Below are 20,781 nucleotides of genomic sequence, written 5' to 3'. Positions count from 1 at the left end.
GGGTCCTTGGCACTGAATACTAAGTTTCTCGTGATGATATGTGCTCAGTGTGGAGCTGACAGTCTTCCCATATGCCTTGGCTCCCTGGTCTGTCTGCTCGCTGTGCTTTCTATTATGTTCTCCTAAAGTTGTGGCTGAATGCCTTCTACCTGCAGGTGCCAGAAGCCTAAAGAGAACTAAGATAGTCTTTGCCCACCATAACTTTGCAATATAGAAAAATGAGGGATGAGGTGCGACAAGGACACAAAGAAACCATCTTAAGTTTCTTGATAGATGCTATGCTGAGGGAGCTACAGAGTGAAGTTAGAATTAGGGAAATAACTCTAGAAGGCTCCCAGAAGGCGTTGGGATTAAAGTGTGCCACAATTTGTAGTGACTACTGAATTGGGACAACAGATTGAAAAGGTAAAGTGACCTCTGTGTATTCACAATTTCAGCAAAGCAGGAAGACAAAGAGTGCTGCCGAGGAGCTGGAGCTCACTATGCTGAAGATCAGCCACAGCCTCCACGAGCTGAGGAAAGAAGTAAGGAATCTGACCCATGGTCTCCTGCTGTAGGATGCATGTGAAGCATGCGTGCATTAGTGTGTTCCTGTGCCTACACATTGCCCGACTTTACCGCTGTGTGAAGTCACTTATGAACACTATTCTCAGAGCTCACACATGAACAGGCATAGTAACCTTATTCACAGTAGCTGGGAACCACCTAGACAGCCGTCAACAAGGCTCCTTGATAGGTGACTTGAGGCAAGCTCTACCAAATACTATCTGGCAACAGAGCAGTGAGATGACTCAGAAGCCACACCATGCACCAAGTCAAAAAACCAGGCATGGAAGAGTGAGCAAGCATGTGCTTTCATTTAGAAAAAAAAAAAAATCTAGGTAAGGAAAATTAGAGATTTTGAGATATTTTCTGCAAAGGGTCAGAGGTGGCTTTTTTGGAGGCGTGAAGATGTTTGAAATATTCAATGTGGAGGTAGTTCTATGGCTTGTGAGTCTGTAAGACTCATCAGACTGTACCTTTAAACAGGGAACATTTCATGCCTCATTGAAGTGAGAGTTTTTTAAATGTCCTTGAGTTGAGGAGATTTCCTTGTTCCGGGATGAAAATGTGCTCATCCGTGGCCAACTTGGGCCCTTAGAGTTGGAAGTCCTTTGGTCGCTTCTCAGCCTGGTTTGTTCATCCTGCCACGCAGCACTGTCTGGGAACACACTGTGAGCACTGGTCTCTCTCTGTGACACGCCGCTGGGCAGCTGCCTGCAAGGCCTGCATACTTGTTGTCTGGCCCTTTGCAGAGATGCTCAAGCCAGGGTTTGCCCTCAGTGAAAGAATCTGAGCATTCCATCCAGGTCGCCATCCCATTTTTCATGTGGCTGACCCCCTAGTACCCCACCTCCTGCTCATGTTCATAGATCACGGGGTCTCTTTCCTTTGTCATTCCTCTGTGCTGTGGCTGCTGATACTGATTTTTGCTGTGGCGCAAGTAAAAGAAATTGAGAGTGGAAACTTTCTGTGCCCTTATGTGCAGTAGTCTGAGCCAGTTTTTGTTGCTGTTTGATTTTGCAGTTCTGGGAATTGAGTCTTACACATGCTAGGGAAGTGCTCTACCTCTGAGCTGTTGCCCAGTGACAGACTCGCCACACTATGGCCTTGTACCCTAGATATAGTATGCTGACCTCTCTTATGGATGCCTTTTAGAGGTTTTTCAGTTCTGTGTCCCTACACCTCAATACTGCAACTCCCATAGCAAATCGTTCCCTCCAGACCCTCCTCACAAAAACTCTCCTCACCCTTGTCTCTACTTTGTTTATTATTATTATTATTATTATTATTATTGCTTTTGAAGCTGGTCCAAGTCTCTGGAGGGTGAAGTTGGTTTCTGGGCTTTATTTCGGCACTGTGTACAGGTGACGTGTTTCACATCTTTACCAGGGACTGGCAGCTCTATTGAGACCTCCTTTCAGCTTCCTGTTAAATGTAGAAGGATGTGATTTCCCCAGCTATTTGATTTCTTCATCTTAAGATTGAATTAGTGCTGCAGTGTTGTACTGTGGGTCCAGCATGAGGTCCTTTTCTGGCAGGCATGACCCCCACAGGCTTGTTCCCTTGCCACGTCAACCTTGAGTTCTTCTCAGAGTCAAGAGACATGGTGTGTGGAGAGCTGCCCCCGGACTCTGCGGCAGGAGCAAAGCCACTGTGGACGCATTGCCCAAAGGCACCATGGTGTCATATATTCATTAAGGTCCTGCTGGTTAAAAAGGTCCCTTCAAGTTCTTCTAGACATTTAGTTTTTACAAGAAAGTAAAGTTTAATGTCTTTCTGTCTGTGATTATTCTGCCTGGGTTGATAAATGCAGACAGCTCCACTGTTTATCTCACACAAAGCCCTTCCTGTCATTTGAATTGAGATCCAGTTACCTCCAGGAAAAAAAGAAATTGCTTCATTCTAAAAGGCTTAATTCAATGTCAGAGTTTCCTTAAAATAATGCTTTTATTATAACATACCTTTTGGGGGTGGGGACAAATCCCAATCACCTGCCATGTAATTTGCACACACACACACACACACACACACACACATTCCTGCATGCACACACGTCTGCATCAGGTGAGAGCTGAAAATAAAGCCCACCTGTATCAAGCACAACTTGAGGACTATGTTACCCTTTGTTTGCTGTTTCTGCCAGAACCCACGGTTCTTGGAGAGTAGAGCTCTGGGGAACAACTGCACACAGAATGTTACCTCCTGAGGGCAGGCGTCAGGTCCTGGGTGCTAGCCTCTCCAAGTTGCTGTCATGATGTGGGTGTTTAACAGGATTCTACCCAGTCCGCTACTGGCTGGCTCTCACGGGGATGCTTTTTCAGAATGTACTAAAGTAATACTGTCAAGTCTGGAGATTGAAATGAGGCTTTGCACACATTAGGGAGCTGCTCTGCCACTGACCTGCTCACCCCAAGTGTTGCTTTTCCTCTTCGTTTTCTTGTTTGTTTTTAAAGCTTTATTTCTTTATTATTTATACAGTTTTTTGTCTGCATGTGTGCCTACACGCCTGGACAGGACACCAGAGCTCATTATAGATGAGTTAGTGGCTCATATGAGTGGTTGCTGGGACTTGAGCAGCCACTGCTCTTAACCTCTGAGCCATCTCTCCAGCCCTCTCTTCATTTTCTTTCTTTCTTTATTAAAAACTGGGAATTAAATCCAGGTTTTGACTGAGCTATATGACTAGTCCCCCTAAAAAACTGCCTAATTAATATAGGGCCACTATTCGATCATAGTAGTCTGAACACTGAAGTTTTTTTAACATTGAAAACAATTTTATGTCTATGGCTGTTTTGCCTTCATGTATATCTAGGCACCAAGTGTGTGCCTGGTGCTTGCAGAGGCCAGAAGCAGGAGTCAGATTCTCTGGGACTGGATTTACAGATGGTTGTGAGCTGCCATGTAGCTGCTAGGAATTGAACCCAGATCCTCAGGAAGAGCAGACAGTGCTTTTAACCACTGAACCAGCTCTCCAGCCCTTGAACAGTAAGCTCTTAATATTGTTCCACTTCTCACCATCTTTGTTGATAGCAGAAGCATGTTCAACTAGGACAGAAGCCTTGTGGGGGAGACCCAGCTGGTAGAATGAAGAAGGACCCAGGCTTCTCCACCACTGATTGGCCAGGGTGTCTTCACACGGCAGTCTGCTGCCAGCAGCTACTTGGGTCAACAGAGGTCACCCTGCTGTGAGGAGGAACACATGCTTCCCAGTGCTCCAGCCTTCTGTGACCACAGGAGTGTTTCGTTTTGAGAAATAAGGTGTAATGCTTTGAGTTTTTCTTCTGTAGTTATTAAAGCTCTTCCCAGGTGCTGGGTCACAAGCCTTTTTTGTTTATTTTTCTGCCCTGATCTCCTTCACTCTCACCTTCAGCTTCATAGTACAGCCATGCAGCTAGCAGCTGACCTGTTAAAATTCCATGCTGATCATGCGGTTTTAAAAGCATTAAAAGTTACTGGAGTAGAAGGAAATTTGGAAGCTTTGGCTGAATACGCTTGCAAACTCTCTGAGCAGAAAGAACAGCTTGTTGAGGTGAGTAATCGATTTGCTTATTAAACAAACTGTAGTTTACAATGCCATAGCAAAAGTATGAGAGAATATTAACATACAGTTTTTGACTAGCTTATCTGAGTACTTCCCTCTCTTGTCTTTGGAATCTGAAAGGTATGACATGTGTCTACCCTGTTCTTAAAATAGCTCTAAAACAAAACAGTATTATGTGGCTAGGACTCCAAAATACTCTTTTAAATCTTCTTTTCTTTGTCTTCTCAGATTAGACTCTGGGGTAGTGCAGTGGAGTAACACAGTTTCTGTTTGAATCTGGTGAAATCTCAACAAGAAAGAAGAAGTTAGGGTGCTTAGCAAGAGAGCTGGTGCAAAGGCAGCAGTCGGGAGCTTTAATGTGCTGCAGTGAGTGGAGCCAGTGATACCAGAGCCAGGCCAAGGTAGCAGGGGAGGCAGAACCCGAGAGTCCATAGACCAGACACATAGATGGCCCGAGGTGACCCAATAAACACCAGCAACAAAAGAGCATTTCTTTCCTTTCCATTTACCAAACATACCTATGCACAACCCAAGTTAGCCTCCTGAGGCAGAAAGCAGATTTGAGAAGGGAAGAGACAGTATAAGGGGAGGCAGTGGGAAGACATGCTGTCCCTCTCCCGCTCTGCTCCAACCCTCGTAGTGTGAGTCACCTGCCACTTGTAGTATAATTCCAGTTCATCTTAACTGATATCCTAATTCTTCTACCTATTGAAAATATCACCATGTATTGCTAGCGTACAGAGAGGGGGGAAAAGAGGGGAAGGGAGAGGGTGAGGGAGGGGAAGGGAGAGAGAGTGAGACTCATCATACATATAAATGTGAGATCTATTTGGCGCATGTCTTAGGGTTCTATTGCTGTGAAGAGACACCATGGCCACAGCAACTCTAATAAGGGAAAACATTTAATTGGGGCTGGCTTACAGTTTCAAAGGTTTAGTCTGTTATCATCATGACAGGAAGCCTGGAGGTACATAGGCAGACATGGTGCTGGAGAAGTAGCTGAGAGTTCTCCATTTTGATCCACAGGCTATAGGAAGAAACAGTGAAACAGAGTAAGCCTGGTTTGGACTTCTGAGATCTCAAAGCCTGCCCCTAGTGACAACCTTTCTCTAACAAAGCCACACCTACTTCAGCAAGGCCACACCTCCCAATAGTGCCAGTCTTTATGAGCCTACGGGCCATTTTCATTCAAAGAATGAAATACACGGTCCATATAAATACAGTCTTCACATTATCATATGCCATGCTCAACAATCCTCAAAGGGGATGTTACTATTGAGCCTGGCTGCCTGTCTTTTACTTGTCTATACAGAAGCCTGGAAAGCTCTAGGGAACATTCTCAAAGTGGCTATTTATTTCCTTTATTTAATAGATTTGCTTCTGCTCTTTGTATAAATCTAACTTTAGGGAGAAAGAGAACTAACTTTAGGAAACTAACTTTAGGAACTAAAGTTAGAGAAACTAAACTAACTTTAGGAACTAAAGTTAGAGAAACTAACTTTAGGAAACTTATAACTAACCTTTTAAACAGTAAAACAAAATAAAAAATTTCCCTTTGATGTTTACTGATTTTTCTCTAAAGGAGGCTTCCTGCTTCTTTATAACTGGTTTGCCTAATCCAATGCTCTCTCAGAGAAGAAAGGTGTGCACATCTAATTTGTCCTGAGAAGAAGTATCAGTTCTGATAAAATGGTAGCTCATGATAATTGACAGTTTAGCATCAGGACTCTGGAGCCAGACACAGCAAATGCATGTGCTCTATTAGACCTTTTAAAGCTTCCTGTGGTTCTAGCGTCTTGTGACCACCTTGCCTACTTCAGATAGAAAGCAGAAACATTATACTATGCCCATGTCTGTTCCTGCTTTGGCCCTCAGTCATGTACAGATTCATTCTTGGGTTTGTGAACTTCATTTTCTGTATTAGAGGGATGAAGGTGTGGATGGTGAACTGTAGACATGCTTTTTTGCAGACGTGTCGATTGTTACGGCATGTATCTGGAACAGAACCCCTGGAAATAACCTGTGTACATGCAGAGGAGACATTTCAGGTGACTGGCCAACAGGTATGGCAACAGCAGGTTATTCTTTCTCTATCACGAGTTATTTAACTGTGTAACAGACTGTGAGGAAGCACACAGAAAGGTCTGTATCAGTGGATGTCAGGTCTGCCGAAAGGAAGGAAGACACTAGAATTTTATTGGTATTGTACTAATTAGAACATGACTGCCATTCCATTGGATCATCTGGTTTCTGCCAGGCTGGAAATTGGCTCATTTAACTGAAATGCTAGATTATATCTATTTTAAATGAAGCTGTTTACAATACAGGTCACTTTAATATGCTTGCAAAGAAAGATATACGTATGTAACAAGCCACAAAAATATAGTTCAGCTTAATAATTCCTAAGGACATCGATTTAAAAACCAGGACCACCTGGATGGCTCAGTGGGTAAAGGCACTTGCTGATAAGCCTGATGCCATCCCCAGGACCCACATGGTGGAAAGAGAGAACCAACCCTGCACTTGTCCTCTGACCTCCATATAATGCCACCCTGTGTGCACACCACACACACATAAAGTTAATAAATAAAAATATAAAACAAGGGCTGGAGAGATCGCTCAGTGGTTAAGAGCACTGTATGTGCTCATCCCAGCACCCACATGGCAGTTCACAACTGTCTGTAATGCTGATTCCAAGGGATCTGACACCCTCACACTAATGAACATAAATTAAAATTAAATAAATGAAAAATATATAAAACAAAACAAACAATCTCTACATCCATGTTAGCTTCTAAACAAGATTCTATTGGATGCATAATAACCATCTCAAGTTAGGCAGATAACAAATTATGCTATTAAAATAATGACTGATAATCAGACTTGGCAATGCCAAAATTCATCAGTAAAGACCTAATTTCCAGTATGATTCCAAGGGCCAAGATTTTAAAGATCATACCTGTGTGCTCCTTTAGATCATATCTGCTGCTGAAACATTGACTCTGCATCCGTCTAGCAAAATTGCTAAGGAAAACCTGGATGTGTTTTGTGAAGCTTGGGAATCTCAGATCAGTGACATGGCGACACTGCTAAGAGAAATCAGTGACGTGTTTGAAGGAAGACGAGGTAAGAAACTGTCCATCTGCTGAAGTATGTTTTTTCAGCTTTTATTTATGCATTATTTTAATATAACTGTGTAGTATTTTATTTTGTTTTAATATTAAGCCTTGGATACAAAATTAGTTATCTTGTAATAGCCCAGCTGTTATTTTAATAGTAAAGTGTCTTTCATAAAAATAATGACAAAAATATCTAATTGTTTTAGTATCTAATCAATAAAGACTATAGAGGGGTGGATATCTGAGCTGGCATTTCATACTGAAGTCAAGCCAGCTTTTGGTTCCCCCCCCCCTTTTTTTAGTTTTAGTACAAAAGCTCTTGTACAATACAAAAATTCTCTAATTTAATTCTACTGATTTCATAATGAAATGAATGTACTTACTTGACTTTTGAAATGCCTTCCTTCTGCTCGAGTGGAATGTCTTTCCTTGATGACCACGTAAGCTTGGGATATTGCCCGTGGTGGGTAAGTTCACTGGCATTTGTACACCATGTAAAGTGGCACTGTATGGCGGATGGGAAGGCGCTGTCATCCTCTTTATGTTAATGTCAGCCTGCAGTTTTGTTTGCTGCTCATAACCCTGTGTCTTATGATTTATGTTTATGAGTCTGTCTGTATGCATAGATCTTTTTTTTCTTTTAATGGTTTCCATTAGCATTAAAGCATGACTTCTTAAAGATAAAACATGGTGGCCCACACCTGTAATCGATCTAAACACTTTGGGAGACAGAGGCAGGTGGATCTCTGTGAGTTCAAGGCCAGCCTGGTCTACAGACCAGGACATCCAGGGCTACACAGAGAAACCCTGTCCCGAAAAACCAAAATAAAAATAAAATAAAATAAAATAAAATAAAATAAAATAAAATGTTACTTAAAGTCATAACATCAAATTAAATATTTTTATTGGAAATGAGTACTTATTTTATGTTAAGAAGTAGGCACATTAGGTAAATATTGGTTGTCTTGAAAATTAGGGAATACTATATCATTGCTCTCCTTCCATGCCCCAGAGCCAGCAAGTACACCTTCATCTAACATTGACTGAATCTCTTTCTGAAAGTTGTGTTTTTCCCTTTGTGCTGATAACTTGACTGAGGGCCCGAGTTGCCTGTCTCTGTGTGTCTGGGATCTTCACAGTTTCTGGGCCATGGTGTTTGACCAACACTGTGGCCTGTCTTTTATTTGCCTAAAAAAAAGTACTTTTCCCCTCTTTTTTTTTTTTTTTTTTTTTTTTTTTGAGACAGGGTTTCTCAGTGTAGCCTTGGCTGTGCTGGACTCTGTAGACCAGGCTAACATCAAACTCACAGAGATCCACTTGCCTCTGACTTCCAGAGTGCTGGGATTAAAGGCGGGTGCCACTGCCACCCGGCTTACCTTTTCCTCTCTTATGCTGGGCCAAATTTCCAGTGGAAATTAGAATGGTGGAAGCAGAGTGACTCATAAACCTCTGTGTACAGAATATGATAAATTATAATAATACAGGTATACAAACAACAGCAGCTGCTGTCTATTAAGGATTTAGTGTGTTGGGTCCTTTGGTAAATGCCAGATTTAGATTTTATCACATTTAATCTTCGTAGTAATCTCTCTGGAGTTTATTAATGGTGAAGTAGAAGTTTAAAGGAGTCAGTATGTCAGTGTCCGACAGTGAGTGAGTAGTGGAGAGTTGAATTCTTACCAAGTCTGAGTGATGCTGGGGGTGAAGTTTTCTCAGCATCTCACACTTGTTAGTAGGGCAATTAAACTACCTTGGCTCTAGCAGAGTCTAGTGGGAATGAATGAACTGACAAACGCTCACAAGTCTGCTCTGTGCTCTCTTTCTAAATCCATTGCGGAAGGCTGGGGAGATTTCAGTCCATGCAGAGAACACAGAGCAAGGAACAAGGAATTGAGGATCAGGATGGAGCCTTGGATTAGTTTTCCACTTGGTCACGGAGGGTAGGCTGTTAATATGGGTCCTACACACATTACCTTGCCCCTTGAGTTGCCCTTTATTTGGACATCATGCTTGCAATGTGTTATTTTTGTCTGTTTGTTTGTTGTTTCTTATTTTTGTACCATTGTACAAGTCTTTTTACCTTTATCTCTCAGGTTCCCCCTTTAATGCAAAAAGTGAGAGCAGCAAATGTGCGGCGTGAGTGTTGCTGGGCTGGGCTTAGTGCCTCACACCTTTAGTTCCAGCAGTCGGGGGCAGCCTGCTCCACAGAGCAAGTTTCAGGACAGCCAGGGCTGCACAGAGAAACCCTGCCCCCCCCAAAAAAAAAAACCAAAAAATTGCTGACGTATGGTGCTGGAAAGATGGCTTGCAGTTAAGAGCAGTGGCAGCTCCTCTATAGGACCCTGGTTCAATTCCAGCATCCACATCACGGCTCACAACCATCTGTAACTCCAGTCCTAGGGAATCCCATCTTCTCTTCTGGCACATGTACGGTGCACAGACATACATGAAGACAAAGCACTCATATGAAAACATGAAAACAAACAAGTGAATATTCTTTTAAATCGCAGACTCATGCTGCTGAGGTGTTCAGATACATGACCCTCCTGTCCTTACCGCTATCTGCTCTGGACAGGCTAGGATTAAAGCAGGAAGTGTCTGTACATGGCCTTGGAGAGCATGGTCACTGGTTTCTTTTTTATTTTTATTTTTATGTTGGATTAGCAAATGAATAAAAACCTAAACATCACCGGGATTCACCAGGTAACAAATACTGCAGGTGATGGCAATGGTAGCAAAGTAGCTTCTGCAAAAGCTCTTTCCAGAGTGTTTATTTCTCTCCACATTGTAGATTTTTTTTCAGCTCTGTTGTATCTGAGAGATCTAAGGGCCATGGGAACAGTGCCTGTGTCACCCCTTTTGGGAAGCAAAATGTGAGCATTTCAGGGTTGTGGCAGGTTGGATAATACAAGATGTTTCAGCTGGTCACGCCCAAGTAACCATTATACCCTCTTCCTGGTGCAAGACTATTATTAGGGGTATGAAGATAAGATTCATGAGGACTTCCTATTCCAGCTGTAAATGGAGATTACAAGGGACCCAAAGATCATTTCCTATCAGTCTTGTAATTCAGCCATTTTTGTGTTAGAGACCAGCCACAAGGCATGAAAACAGTTTCTTCCTCAGGGAGCTTTCCTGTCTTCACAGTTCCGAGGCCAGAAAACCATTAACATCATTCCCTTGCAATTCTAGTGTTATAAAGACCCGATTCAAATGCTGGTTTTTACAAGTTTTAATAACTGGCCCTTCACAGCAATTCATCTTGTAGCTCGGCCTCACCCAAAGGGATAGCATGAGAGTTGCATTTATGATAGGATGGCACTGGTCAGCACAAGAGAAAAATTACAGGTGAAGTTTGTTTTAGGAATGGAGTTTTATTTAATATATTGTTCCCAAAATATTGTCACTTCATGGGTGATGTAGCTTACTTAGTCTGTTTGCCTGGGCATTGCACACATGGCATGTGACGGCGCCTGCTTGTAAATCCCAGTGCTCAGGTGTGGAGGCAGGAAAATCAAGTTCCAGGCTACATGGTGAGTTGGAGGTCAGCTGAGCTACATGAGGCTTTGTCTTAAGAAGCAGTTATCATTCAATCTAAAATCAATATTGTGTTATAGCTGAATATATCTCCTTTCCCTAGAAAGCAGGCCTGTTAGCCAGCGGGGCTGCTGAACTGACTGCCAAGCTGGTCACCTAGCAGAAGAGGGAACCAATTCCCACAAGTTTTTCTCTGATTTCCGAATGCACATAGACATGCATGTACACTCACACAGCAGGAAAATGTTTAAGAAAAGGAAGGAAGCAAGGAAGGAAGGAAGGAAGCAAGGAAGGAAAGAAAAAAGAAAGAAAAGAAAAGAAAAAAAGAAAGAAAAGAAAAGAAAAAAGAAGGCATAGTTACCAGGCTGGGCTATAGTTTAGTTGTATAGGTCATGCTTTGTGCAAGGCCTGGGTTTAATCCTTAGTACCAAAAGGAAGAACAACAAGTCAAAAACAACTAAAAATCTCAGAGATTACTCGTCAAATTTTTTAAAAAATATAAATTATATATTTATTTTATTCTTACAACTAAAATACTCTGTTAGATCAAGATGGTCACTAAATGTCTTACAGTTTCTATTGCTATGAGAAATATGTGACCAAAAGTAACGTGTCAAAGTGACCAAAAATAAAAAACCAGGACACTCTAAGAATTGGCTTTTTTCCTCCCCACCACTAAAATGTTAATGGTAAGCTAGCATGTTAATCTGTGTGACTTTGAGGCCAGCCTGGTCTATAGAGCAAATTCCAGGACAGCCAGGCAGTTATACAAAGAAACCCTGTCTTGAAAAACCTAAAATAATGATGATGATGATGATGATGATGATGATGATGATAATGCTAAGTATATTTGAAAAGTAGCAACATGGGTGAATGCAGCTTTCTAATCTTGATTCATTATGCTATTTGATTTGTTTTTTAAAAATTTATTGTTTTACAAATCTTATCTTAAATTCTTGCTTACCATATCACAGACTAGCTTTATAAAACAAAATCATTATCCATTGTAAACTTATCTGCAAACCAGAAAGAGCAGAAAGAGCAAGGGGATGAAATGGACATTCCAGATTGCCTTCCTTCGCTGTTATCAGCTTTAAGCTGCATGTCAACTCACAGCCCCCGGACTAGTGTGCTTTATTTCCTTCTCCTGTCTGATGGGCTTGTCCCTTCCTTGAGGGAGAATACCATAAGAGGCTAGTTAGATGATGGGATTTGCTATGTGAAGGAAGGGAAGAAGAATTGATGCTGGTCCTGGTGAGAAGATTCTGTTTGTGGAAGTAGCAGGCTGCTGTAAGGACCTTTCTGAATGAGGCTGCCTAGAAATGGAAGTCAATCCCAATGATGTATTTTGCTTTTCATTTTCCCTTTACTTGGGGGTGAGCTCTGGTATTGTAGGCGCCTTAGAGATGCAGGTGTTGACAGTCCTTTATGTCTGCAAATCAAGTCATGCTGTCACAGAATTGATATCTTGATTATTACAACTAGTGTTGTAATAATTCTTGTTTACTATTGTAAAAGTTAAATGTGAGTAACAAAACTGTCAGTAGCAAGTTTTTAAGTGATGTATGTTATTTGTAGGAGAGAAGTATGATCATCTTTCACTTCCAAAGCCCCTGGTAAGTACAAGAACTCTGCATCTTCAAATGCTTGTTTTCAGAATTTAAATTACATTCCTTTGCCTATTTTGCCTATTGCTGTCTCCTTCCCTCAGCTACGTGCAAAAGTTAGGATAGTAAATGCTCACTATTCAGAGTATTCCACTACTCTGGGCACAGCCTCCATGTGACCTGCACTCTTAAGAATCCTCTTCAGCTTTGGGGGTTCAGAGAATAATGGAATCTATGAAGTGGAAAGTGGCTTTATTTTCCATAGCTTTGGTTTAATTTGCAAAGTAGTGTTAGAATTATTTTCTGTATATTAAGACATTCATTGCCAGACTTGGTAGCATACACCTTTAATTCCAGAATTTGGGAACAGGATCTGTAAGTTAGAGGACAGCCTGGTCAAAAAACAGGCCTTGAGAAAGAAAATAAAGAGTAATAAATAAGCTGGACAATGGTCCTAAGATCCCTTTTAGGAACTAAAATTTCTGTCCTTTGGCTGATAGTCTTTTAACATCTTATTTTCAATGAAATGTTTTTGTGATCTCAACGATTCATTTGTAGATAACATTATGCCATTTATAATTATGAATATAATGGAGGATATTTAGAAAATAGAGACTACGGAAAAACATCTTTTCTCATGAGGACTAGTCTTTGAAAACAATCAAGGACCCTGATACCTAGACTTCAGATGTGAGTGTGGGGAAACAGCAAACAAATAAAACCTGACTGTAAAAATAGTTTCTCAGAGAAGAAATCATGGCAGATGAGAGGGTGAAGGACTTAAACTATAGCCAATGAAGTTGCAGCCATTTCTCCAGTCACAGAAAGGGAGCTCTTTGGTGTCATAGATACAGCAGGACAAATGAGACAGATGTGTTGGGTCATCAAGCACCCCTTGATCAGCTCCTGCTGGCTCAGTGTTATACTGGGCCCTTGGTGGGAAAGGTGCTGAATGATGAACCACACGGGTAAGGAGCTGAAAGATAACATTTGCGTGTATTTCTGTTGTCTAGAACTGTCTGTTCTGAATTTGATAATTAAAAAAATTATGTGATTTATTACATCAATGAAAAAGACAGAATGGTCTTTCAGGCACAAATGTAATTAAAAAGACATTTTTGAAGTTGATTTTATATCATATTTAATCCCACTGTTTCCCAAACATTATCATTTTACCCCTCAATTGGAACTGTGGAAAACATTTTATCCTCTCTGTCATCTTAAGTCTTCAAAATCTGGGGTGTGTTTTACACATATGACATTCTAATTCAGCCTGGCCACATTGTGGCTAACAGCTGCTATATTAAATAGTACATATTTAATTTTATATCAAAAGAAAATGAAGAGAGGAGAGATAATTTATTAATTGTTACTAGTAACAGTGGCAGCGAACACATGGTAAATATCAGAAAACAGTGTGAAGAGTAGCAAGATAGTTGATAACATTTTTATGTCTGGGGAATAGTAATGGCGTGGGGATGGCTGATAGAGGACAAGAGGCCAGATGACCAATCAAATCCTCAGGTTTTCAAAAGGACAGACGGGTTGCTGAGATGGCTTAGTGGTTAAGAGTGCATAGTGCTCTTTCAGAGGACTTAGGTTGGTTCCCATTACCATGTAGGGTGGCTCACAAGCCCCTGTAACTGTAGCCTAGGAGTACAGACACCCACTTATGGACACTGTGGGCACTTGTGTGTGTACACAGGCATACACACACAAACACAAACCATGGTTTGATGCTGAAGTATTTTTGTAAATTGAATACAGGTAGAAGAAAAACAACTATCAAACTGTGAAATCATTTTCTGAATTTTTGAGAAAGTTATCTGTGCCTTAATTTATCACCAACACGGTTTGAAAGTTTTATCTACTCTTTAATTTTAGTCTGCCTTGAAGCCAGTAGAGGATAATAATTAATATGCTGCTGTATTCAGTCAAATAAAGATAAGTTGATTGTTTTCAGTGCTGTAGGTTGGGGCTCCTACAAAACAGTTTTGGATAAGAAGACATGTAGCTAGGCATGAAAGTGTACTTGGAAGTCACTAGGAAGTCTGAGGCAGGAGGATCATGGATTTGATGTCAGCTTGGGCTGTAAGACAGATTCCCAAAGAAACAAACAAGGCAAAAGCAACAGCAACAAAACAAGAAAAGAGAGTGTCCTCATGCTGTGGCCCACAGAAAAAGCATGTGCCTCATGTGCACAGGTGGTGGGGGAGGGGCTCCATCTCCAGAGCCTTGAGAAAAGAAGGCAGAAAACAGAAACATCACAGACCTTAATGGAAGGGAGATTTTTATTGAACTTAGTGGATTCCCCAATCTTTCAAAATATGAACCATTTTCTAAGTTGGATGTAGCACAGCTAATTCTAGCTCTTTCAGAAACTGTAGCTCCATTTTTAGGGAGCAAACTTGGAGCCTTGTGCTATTTGTATATAGCAAATACAGGATTATATAACAGAAGCTGCATTTTCCAATATTGTCCACTAGATGGCAAGATTGATCACTTTTTTTTTTTCACATTTATTAATTTTTCTCCGTGGTGGTGGTGTGGTATGAGCATGTGCTGTGGTAGGTATGTGGAGGTCAGAAGACAGTATGAAAGGTGAAAGAGTCAGTTCTCTTCTTCCACTGTGTGGGTCCCGGGGACCAGACTTAGGCCCAGGTAGCAAGGGTCGCTACCCACTGTGCTATGTTGCTGGCCCCATGACCACAGGTGAAAGATGGCTTGTTTTTACCTTTTCTGCCGTTCCCCTTAACATTTATTGAATACTTTTGAAATTCAATTTGTAGAGATAAAACTCATATGACACAACTAGTTTATATGAGAAAGATAAGGAATAAAGTCCAAATAAAGCCTAAAAAGCACAGAGAAGGTACTGAGTTTTCTTCACTTACTGCTTTGTGGTCTAGTAGACCATGTCGGTAACTAAAGGCCATGCGCCTTCCAGGAGGGGTCAGGTTAGTTTTCATGAGCACGGCTTGTGCTCGTGTGTGTGCACACATGTGTATTGCGTCACAGTTTCTCTATACAAATGTATTCTCTGTCCTTCCATGCTCCTGTCTTTAGTAAATACCACTAGGAAATATCAGAAGGTTTGTGTGTCCTGAATGCATTGTTTTGTGTTGGTGGGCAGGGACTGAACTTTGAGTCTAACATACAGCCAGGAAGTGTTCTAGCTGTATTTGTAGCTCTTAAATGCATTTTCCTTAATATATTTTCAATTATGCTTATTAGTATGTGTCCCATTGTTAAACCGAAGGGTATCTGTGTATATAGACTTGGAGAGAGTTGGGTGATGAGGGCTGGGGCTAACTGAGTGCTTAAGCTCACTGGTTGGTGTTCTAGAGTCTAGGTTCAATTCCTAACACCTACACTACAGCTTTAACTCCAGCGCTGTGGGCTCAGATACCTTCTTCTGGCCTCCACAGGACCCAGGCATGTGCATGGTGCACAGACCATTCATGTAAGCAGAACACCCATACACATAAAATAAAGTTTAAAAAAGTAAAAGTTTTGATCCTTTTCTTAAGCTGGACAGGCACATGAATGTTTACTTAACTGTTAATTCACATCTTACATATATAAATTCAAATACATTTGCATACACATATGCAAATACATGCTGTGTGTGTGTGTAATTTGAGTATGTGTTTCCATTGGACAAATGGACTTCTCCAGCTATTGGCCACTTTGTCTCTATTAGCCTCCCTGTCCTGAACTTCTGCTCTAACTATGGGATCTTTTTTAAGACAGGGTTTCTCTGTATAGTCCTGGTTGTCCTAGACTTGCTTTGTAGACCAGGCTGGCCTTGAATTCACAGAGATCCACCTGCCTCTGCCTCCCAAGTGCTGGAATTACAGACATGCGACACCACACCCAGCTCAATGGGAGCTCTTAACATGTCTCGGAGTAGGAGAAACTCTCACTGTGGACTGTCATCCAAAGAACTTTTGAATATATATTTCAAAGAAGCATTGCTATAGTTATTGGTAGGGTGTGTTATAGTTCTTTGTTCTTGGAGTTAACAGGTATCTCTGAACTAGCCTGGTGACCTAACTATGATAGGTTTCCCTTCTAGAAGAAATGCACTGAGTTCCCAATAGTTCTATGGGGGGAAACTTGCTCTTTTTTAAAGTAGCAGACCATTAGGCACTGGCTTACATTATATCACCAATTTAAAGTGTAAGGTCTTTACAACCTGCGCTTCAGCATTAGGTCTGTGATAGCAGTGACCTAAGGTGTTGAAATTCAGAAATTTGAAGGCGTTAGATCATAGAGTCATAACCAGTAGGAAAGCATTACAAATGACATTTCATCAGGATCATTCACATATTATAATAATCATATTGTAACAGAGAAGTCAGGGAGCTCTGAGGAACAATGTCACTAGATTCTGAGGATATTTTAGGTGTTATCTTGAGGCCCCAAGACCTTGTGAAAACAAGCAGGCAGCTAGTAGCCAGAAAACAGGTTGCTGGACAGGCCGCTCGCCTTTGTCTCTCTGGGCCTGAATTCCAAACTGATGGTTTACTCTGAGCAGAAGTCACCTAACAGAATATTTACAATTGTAGTTAACTGTTTAACTTAACCACTTGCTGGTTATGGTAAAGTTAGGGCTTGCCGCAAGTTCATATGTTTTCTGTTACTGCCATCTTTCCTCACAATTAAATGTTAAGATTTTCTAATCCTTTCATTGTCACAGAAGAATAATACAAACCTGAAGTCATTAAAGCCTGACAAATCTGACTCAGAGGTAAGCTCTTCGGTTGTGTAACAGTCCCACATCAGTAATGACAGTTGTGAAATCTTCCTTCCAAGGATAGAGCTGTGATTAAAATGTGTTTGTAGGAGCAAGCCAAGATCGCAAAGCTCGGGCTGAAGCTGGGTTTGCTCACCTCTGATGCTGACTGTGAGATCGAGAAGTGGGAGGACCAAGAGAATGAGATTGTTCAACATGGACGGAACATGTCCAGGATGGCTTATTCTTTATATTTATTTACTAGGTAGGTAATGCAGTGACATTTTGATCTGTTTGTTTGCTTATTCAGGTTTTTCTGAGACAGGGTCTCATACCACAGCCCAGACTGGGCTGGAACTTGCAGCAATTCCTGTCTCAGGCTCCTGAGTACTAGGACTATAGGCCTGAATCATAAAGAAATAAATCTTAAAAGTTAAGAAAAGATTGGAAAGTGAGAAACAACTCCATGGAGTCACAGAGGCTAGCTGAAGCTCTGGGCTGGGATATGTGGTTTTGGGGCGAAAACACTAAGTTTCAGGAAAACGGAATTCCTGTAATACGTGACTGTTTAATGCCCTGTTCACTGCTGCGTGTGTCCAGAATGTAAGTCTCTCCTTGTGGTCGAAGCGCAAGTTGTTATTTTACCACAGTGTCTGCATGTTCCTACAACAGTCTCCTCCCTTAGGCCCTGAGGGGTACCAGCCTCATCTAGGTACTCCTGGCAAGCCGGATTGCTAGCCTTCAGTCCTGAGGACATCTGTAGTTTTTTCAGGCCACTGTTTGAACCCATCGTAATCACTTATATAATGTATTAATGATTATTTCTACAGAACAATTCATATTTCTTCATAAAATATTTAAGATATTGTAGTGCTTTTTCAAGTTTTTCCCCCCAAAATTGTGAGTTCTTTTTAACTTTCGGTCTAATTTTGTGTCATGGCCCCAGTTGCTGCTCTCAGCATCCATCAGAGAACAGGAAGGATTAACTTGCACCTCCCAGCTGTTGAGGGTAGGAGCTGCTGCTGCTGAGTCTCCCTGATTCATGCTGAGACCATTGCTCCTCTTACACATCCTGCTGGTTGCTTTGTTGGAATTTACCTTTCATTTTTCAGAGTTCGTTATTCTTGGAACCATTTAAACTCCTGAATAAAACTGGTCAACACAAGTACTATTATGATGATTTTCTACATTTCCAACTTGCATTTAATGTATGCCTTATTGAAGATGAAACTGAGTTCCTGCCAAGGCTTAAATTAAAGTTGAAGATTTATTGACTTTGGGTTTGATCTTTTTTTTTTTAATTCCATGAGAAATGCATTTTTTGAGACATATTATCAGACCTTATATATTTACTCATGAATCAAAATAAAAACAGATTGAAAAAGACAAGGAACACTAACTAGCCAGTTTCAGTTTTCTTTGCATTATGAAATTAACATATATAATTTTTTTTTTTTGAGACAGGGTTTCTCTGTGTAGCCCTGGCTGTCCTAGTACTCACTCTGTAGACCAGGCTGGGCTGAAATTCAGAGATCTGCCTGCCTCTGCCTCCCACGTGATGGGACCACAGGTGTGTCCCACTGCTCCAGAAACATATATAATTTTAACTTAGGAAGTAATAGTATAAGTTGTTTTAAGAATAATGTCACAATATTATCAGCATTCATACTATTCTTTAAAATTTGAGTTCTGCTAATATATAGACTGCTCTAAAACATTGTTCTATAAACTAATTTCCAGGTTTGTACTTATCTTAATAATTCATTCTGTTTTAGAGGAGAGGGGCCACTGAAAACTTCCCAGGACTTAATTCACTTCCTAGAGGTATGTTTCATTTTCACAAGTACTTAGAGAGTCAAGGTCCCGTAGGATAAAAAGAGAAAGCTGATAGAGGGTGGTCAGAAAGAGTTCTCTAAGGTGCCATTTGAGTAGGTGCATTACTGAGTAGGTGAGAGTTAGGGGGGTATGTTGGGTAAGAGCATTTCAGAAGCAGAACAAGCACAATGTCTGTGATGCTAGATGCACCTTGAAGAGTTGGGAGCCTGTGGATGACCTGCTGAGCCACAGAGAAGTAGTAGGCACAGCCTCTCTGCAGAACCTTAATGTTCTTTGTTTCCAAGTGTGATAGTGGTGGGCCCACTCAGGGTTGAGAGGCAGTGGCACGATATAACCTTCTAAAAGGTATATATAATTTTTTTACAATCTATTTACTTTATATCCCAATTGTGGCCCCTTCATCTCCTGTCTGTCCCACCCTCCCTAGGCTATCAAGTCTCATCAGGACTTCCTGTATCCTCTTCCTTTGTTGCCTGGCAAGGTTGCCTCGCCAGAGGGATGTGATCAAAGAGCAGTCCATGTCAGAGACAGCCCCTGTTCTCCTTACTAGGAACCCACATGGGGCTGAGCTGCCTGTAGGCTACATCTGAGCAGGGGGTCTAGGTCCTCTCCATGTATGATCTTTGGTTGATACATCAGTTTCTTCAGGACCTCTTGGCTCAGAAATTTTTGGCTTTGTTGGTCTCCTTGTGGAGCATTTGTCTCCTCCTGGTTCTTCTATCCCTCTCTTCTTCCATAAGACTCCCTGCTCTCTGCCCAGAGTTTGGCTGTGAGTCTCTGCATCTGCTTTGATTCCCTGCTGGGTGGTCTTTCAGAGGATACCTATGGTAGGCTCCTGTTCTGTTTCCTCTCTTCTGCTGCTTCTGGTATCTATCTTGTTTGACTTCTGAATGAGCATTTAGCATCTTCCCTATAGTCTTCCTTGTTGTTTAGCTTCTTTAGGTCTAAAGATTTTAGTATGGTTATTGTATATTATCTGAAAGTTTTTTGACTCAACTAACACTATAAATGATGGTGACATTGACTAATGTGGGGAACACCGAGGAGAGCATCAGGTTTAGAGTGGAATCAAGCATTAAGCTTTGCTCACATTAATGCAAAGGCCAGTGCCAGGAATAAATAGACAGAGATTTGGGAGTTAATGAGCACAAAATGTGCTTTTTAAGTTTTTTTAATTTTTTTATAATTTATTCACTTTATATCCCAATTTTAGCCCCTCGCTCATCTCCTCTTTGTCCCACCCTCTCTCCCTCTTTCTCCCTAGCCCCCTCCCCTAGAACACAGAAAGGGGGAACCTTCCTCCCCTAACATCTGACCCCAGCCTATCAAGTCTCATTAGCACTGCCTGGATCCTCTTCCTCTGTGGCCTGGCAAGACTGCCTTGCCAGGGGGAAGTGATCAAAGAGTTGGCAACTGAGTCCATGTCAGAGATAACTCCTGCTCCCCTTACTAGGTGATCCACATGGTGACTGAGCTGCCTGTCTACTACATCTGAGCAGGGGTCTAGGTCCTTTCCATGCATGGTCCTTGGTTGGTGCATCAGTTTCTGCAGGCCCCACGGGGCTCAGATTTGTTAGCTTTGTTGGTCTCTCTGTAGAGTTCCTGTCCTCTTTGGGTCCTTCTATCCCTTCCCCTGCCCTTTCTCCATAAGACTACCTGTGCTCTGCCCAGTGTTTGACTGTGAGACTCAGCATCTGCTTCGATGAAACACTAATGTGCTTTTTTAGCTGTGGCATTCTGTCAAACAGACACAGCAGAGATGCTATGAGAACTGAGAGAACATGGAATGATGAGGGATATGGGAAAGTGAGTGATTCAGTGCAACCAAAGCTAAGAGAAAGCCTGCTGGCTTCCCTTTCA

General features: G+C 41.5%; 1 protein-coding gene across 4 annotated transcripts in view; it reads left to right on the top strand.

The window, feature by feature from the left end:
* The window catches only part of Ctnnal1 (catenin alpha like 1), a 54,978-nt gene that overhangs the window by 30,434 nt on the left and 3,763 nt on the right, over positions 1–20,781 (top strand). For 3 of the 4 annotated variants that reach the window (XM_060379938.1, XM_060379936.1, XM_021628142.2), the window contains exons 8-15: positions 438–524; positions 3,914–4,072; positions 6,055–6,147; positions 7,060–7,210; positions 12,319–12,356; positions 17,050–17,100; positions 17,196–17,350; positions 18,861–18,909. In XM_060379938.1, coding sequence (XP_060235921.1) covers positions 438–524; positions 3,914–4,072; positions 6,055–6,147; positions 7,060–7,210; positions 12,319–12,356; positions 17,050–17,100; positions 17,196–17,350; positions 18,861–18,909 — 783 coding nt within the window. The remainder of the gene's footprint in view (positions 1–437; positions 525–3,913; positions 4,073–6,054; positions 6,148–7,059; positions 7,211–12,318; positions 12,357–17,049; positions 17,101–17,195; positions 17,351–18,860; positions 18,910–20,781) is intronic. The other variant, XM_060379937.1, reaches the window with a different exon arrangement.

This window comes from Meriones unguiculatus, chromosome 3 (assembly GCF_030254825.1).
Source record: "Meriones unguiculatus strain TT.TT164.6M chromosome 3, Bangor_MerUng_6.1, whole genome shotgun sequence".
NCBI classification, from domain to species: Eukaryota; Metazoa; Chordata; class Mammalia; order Rodentia; family Muridae; genus Meriones; species Meriones unguiculatus.
The sequence above is the reverse complement of the archived record's forward strand: the minus strand, read 5'-3'. Positions and strand labels throughout refer to the sequence as shown.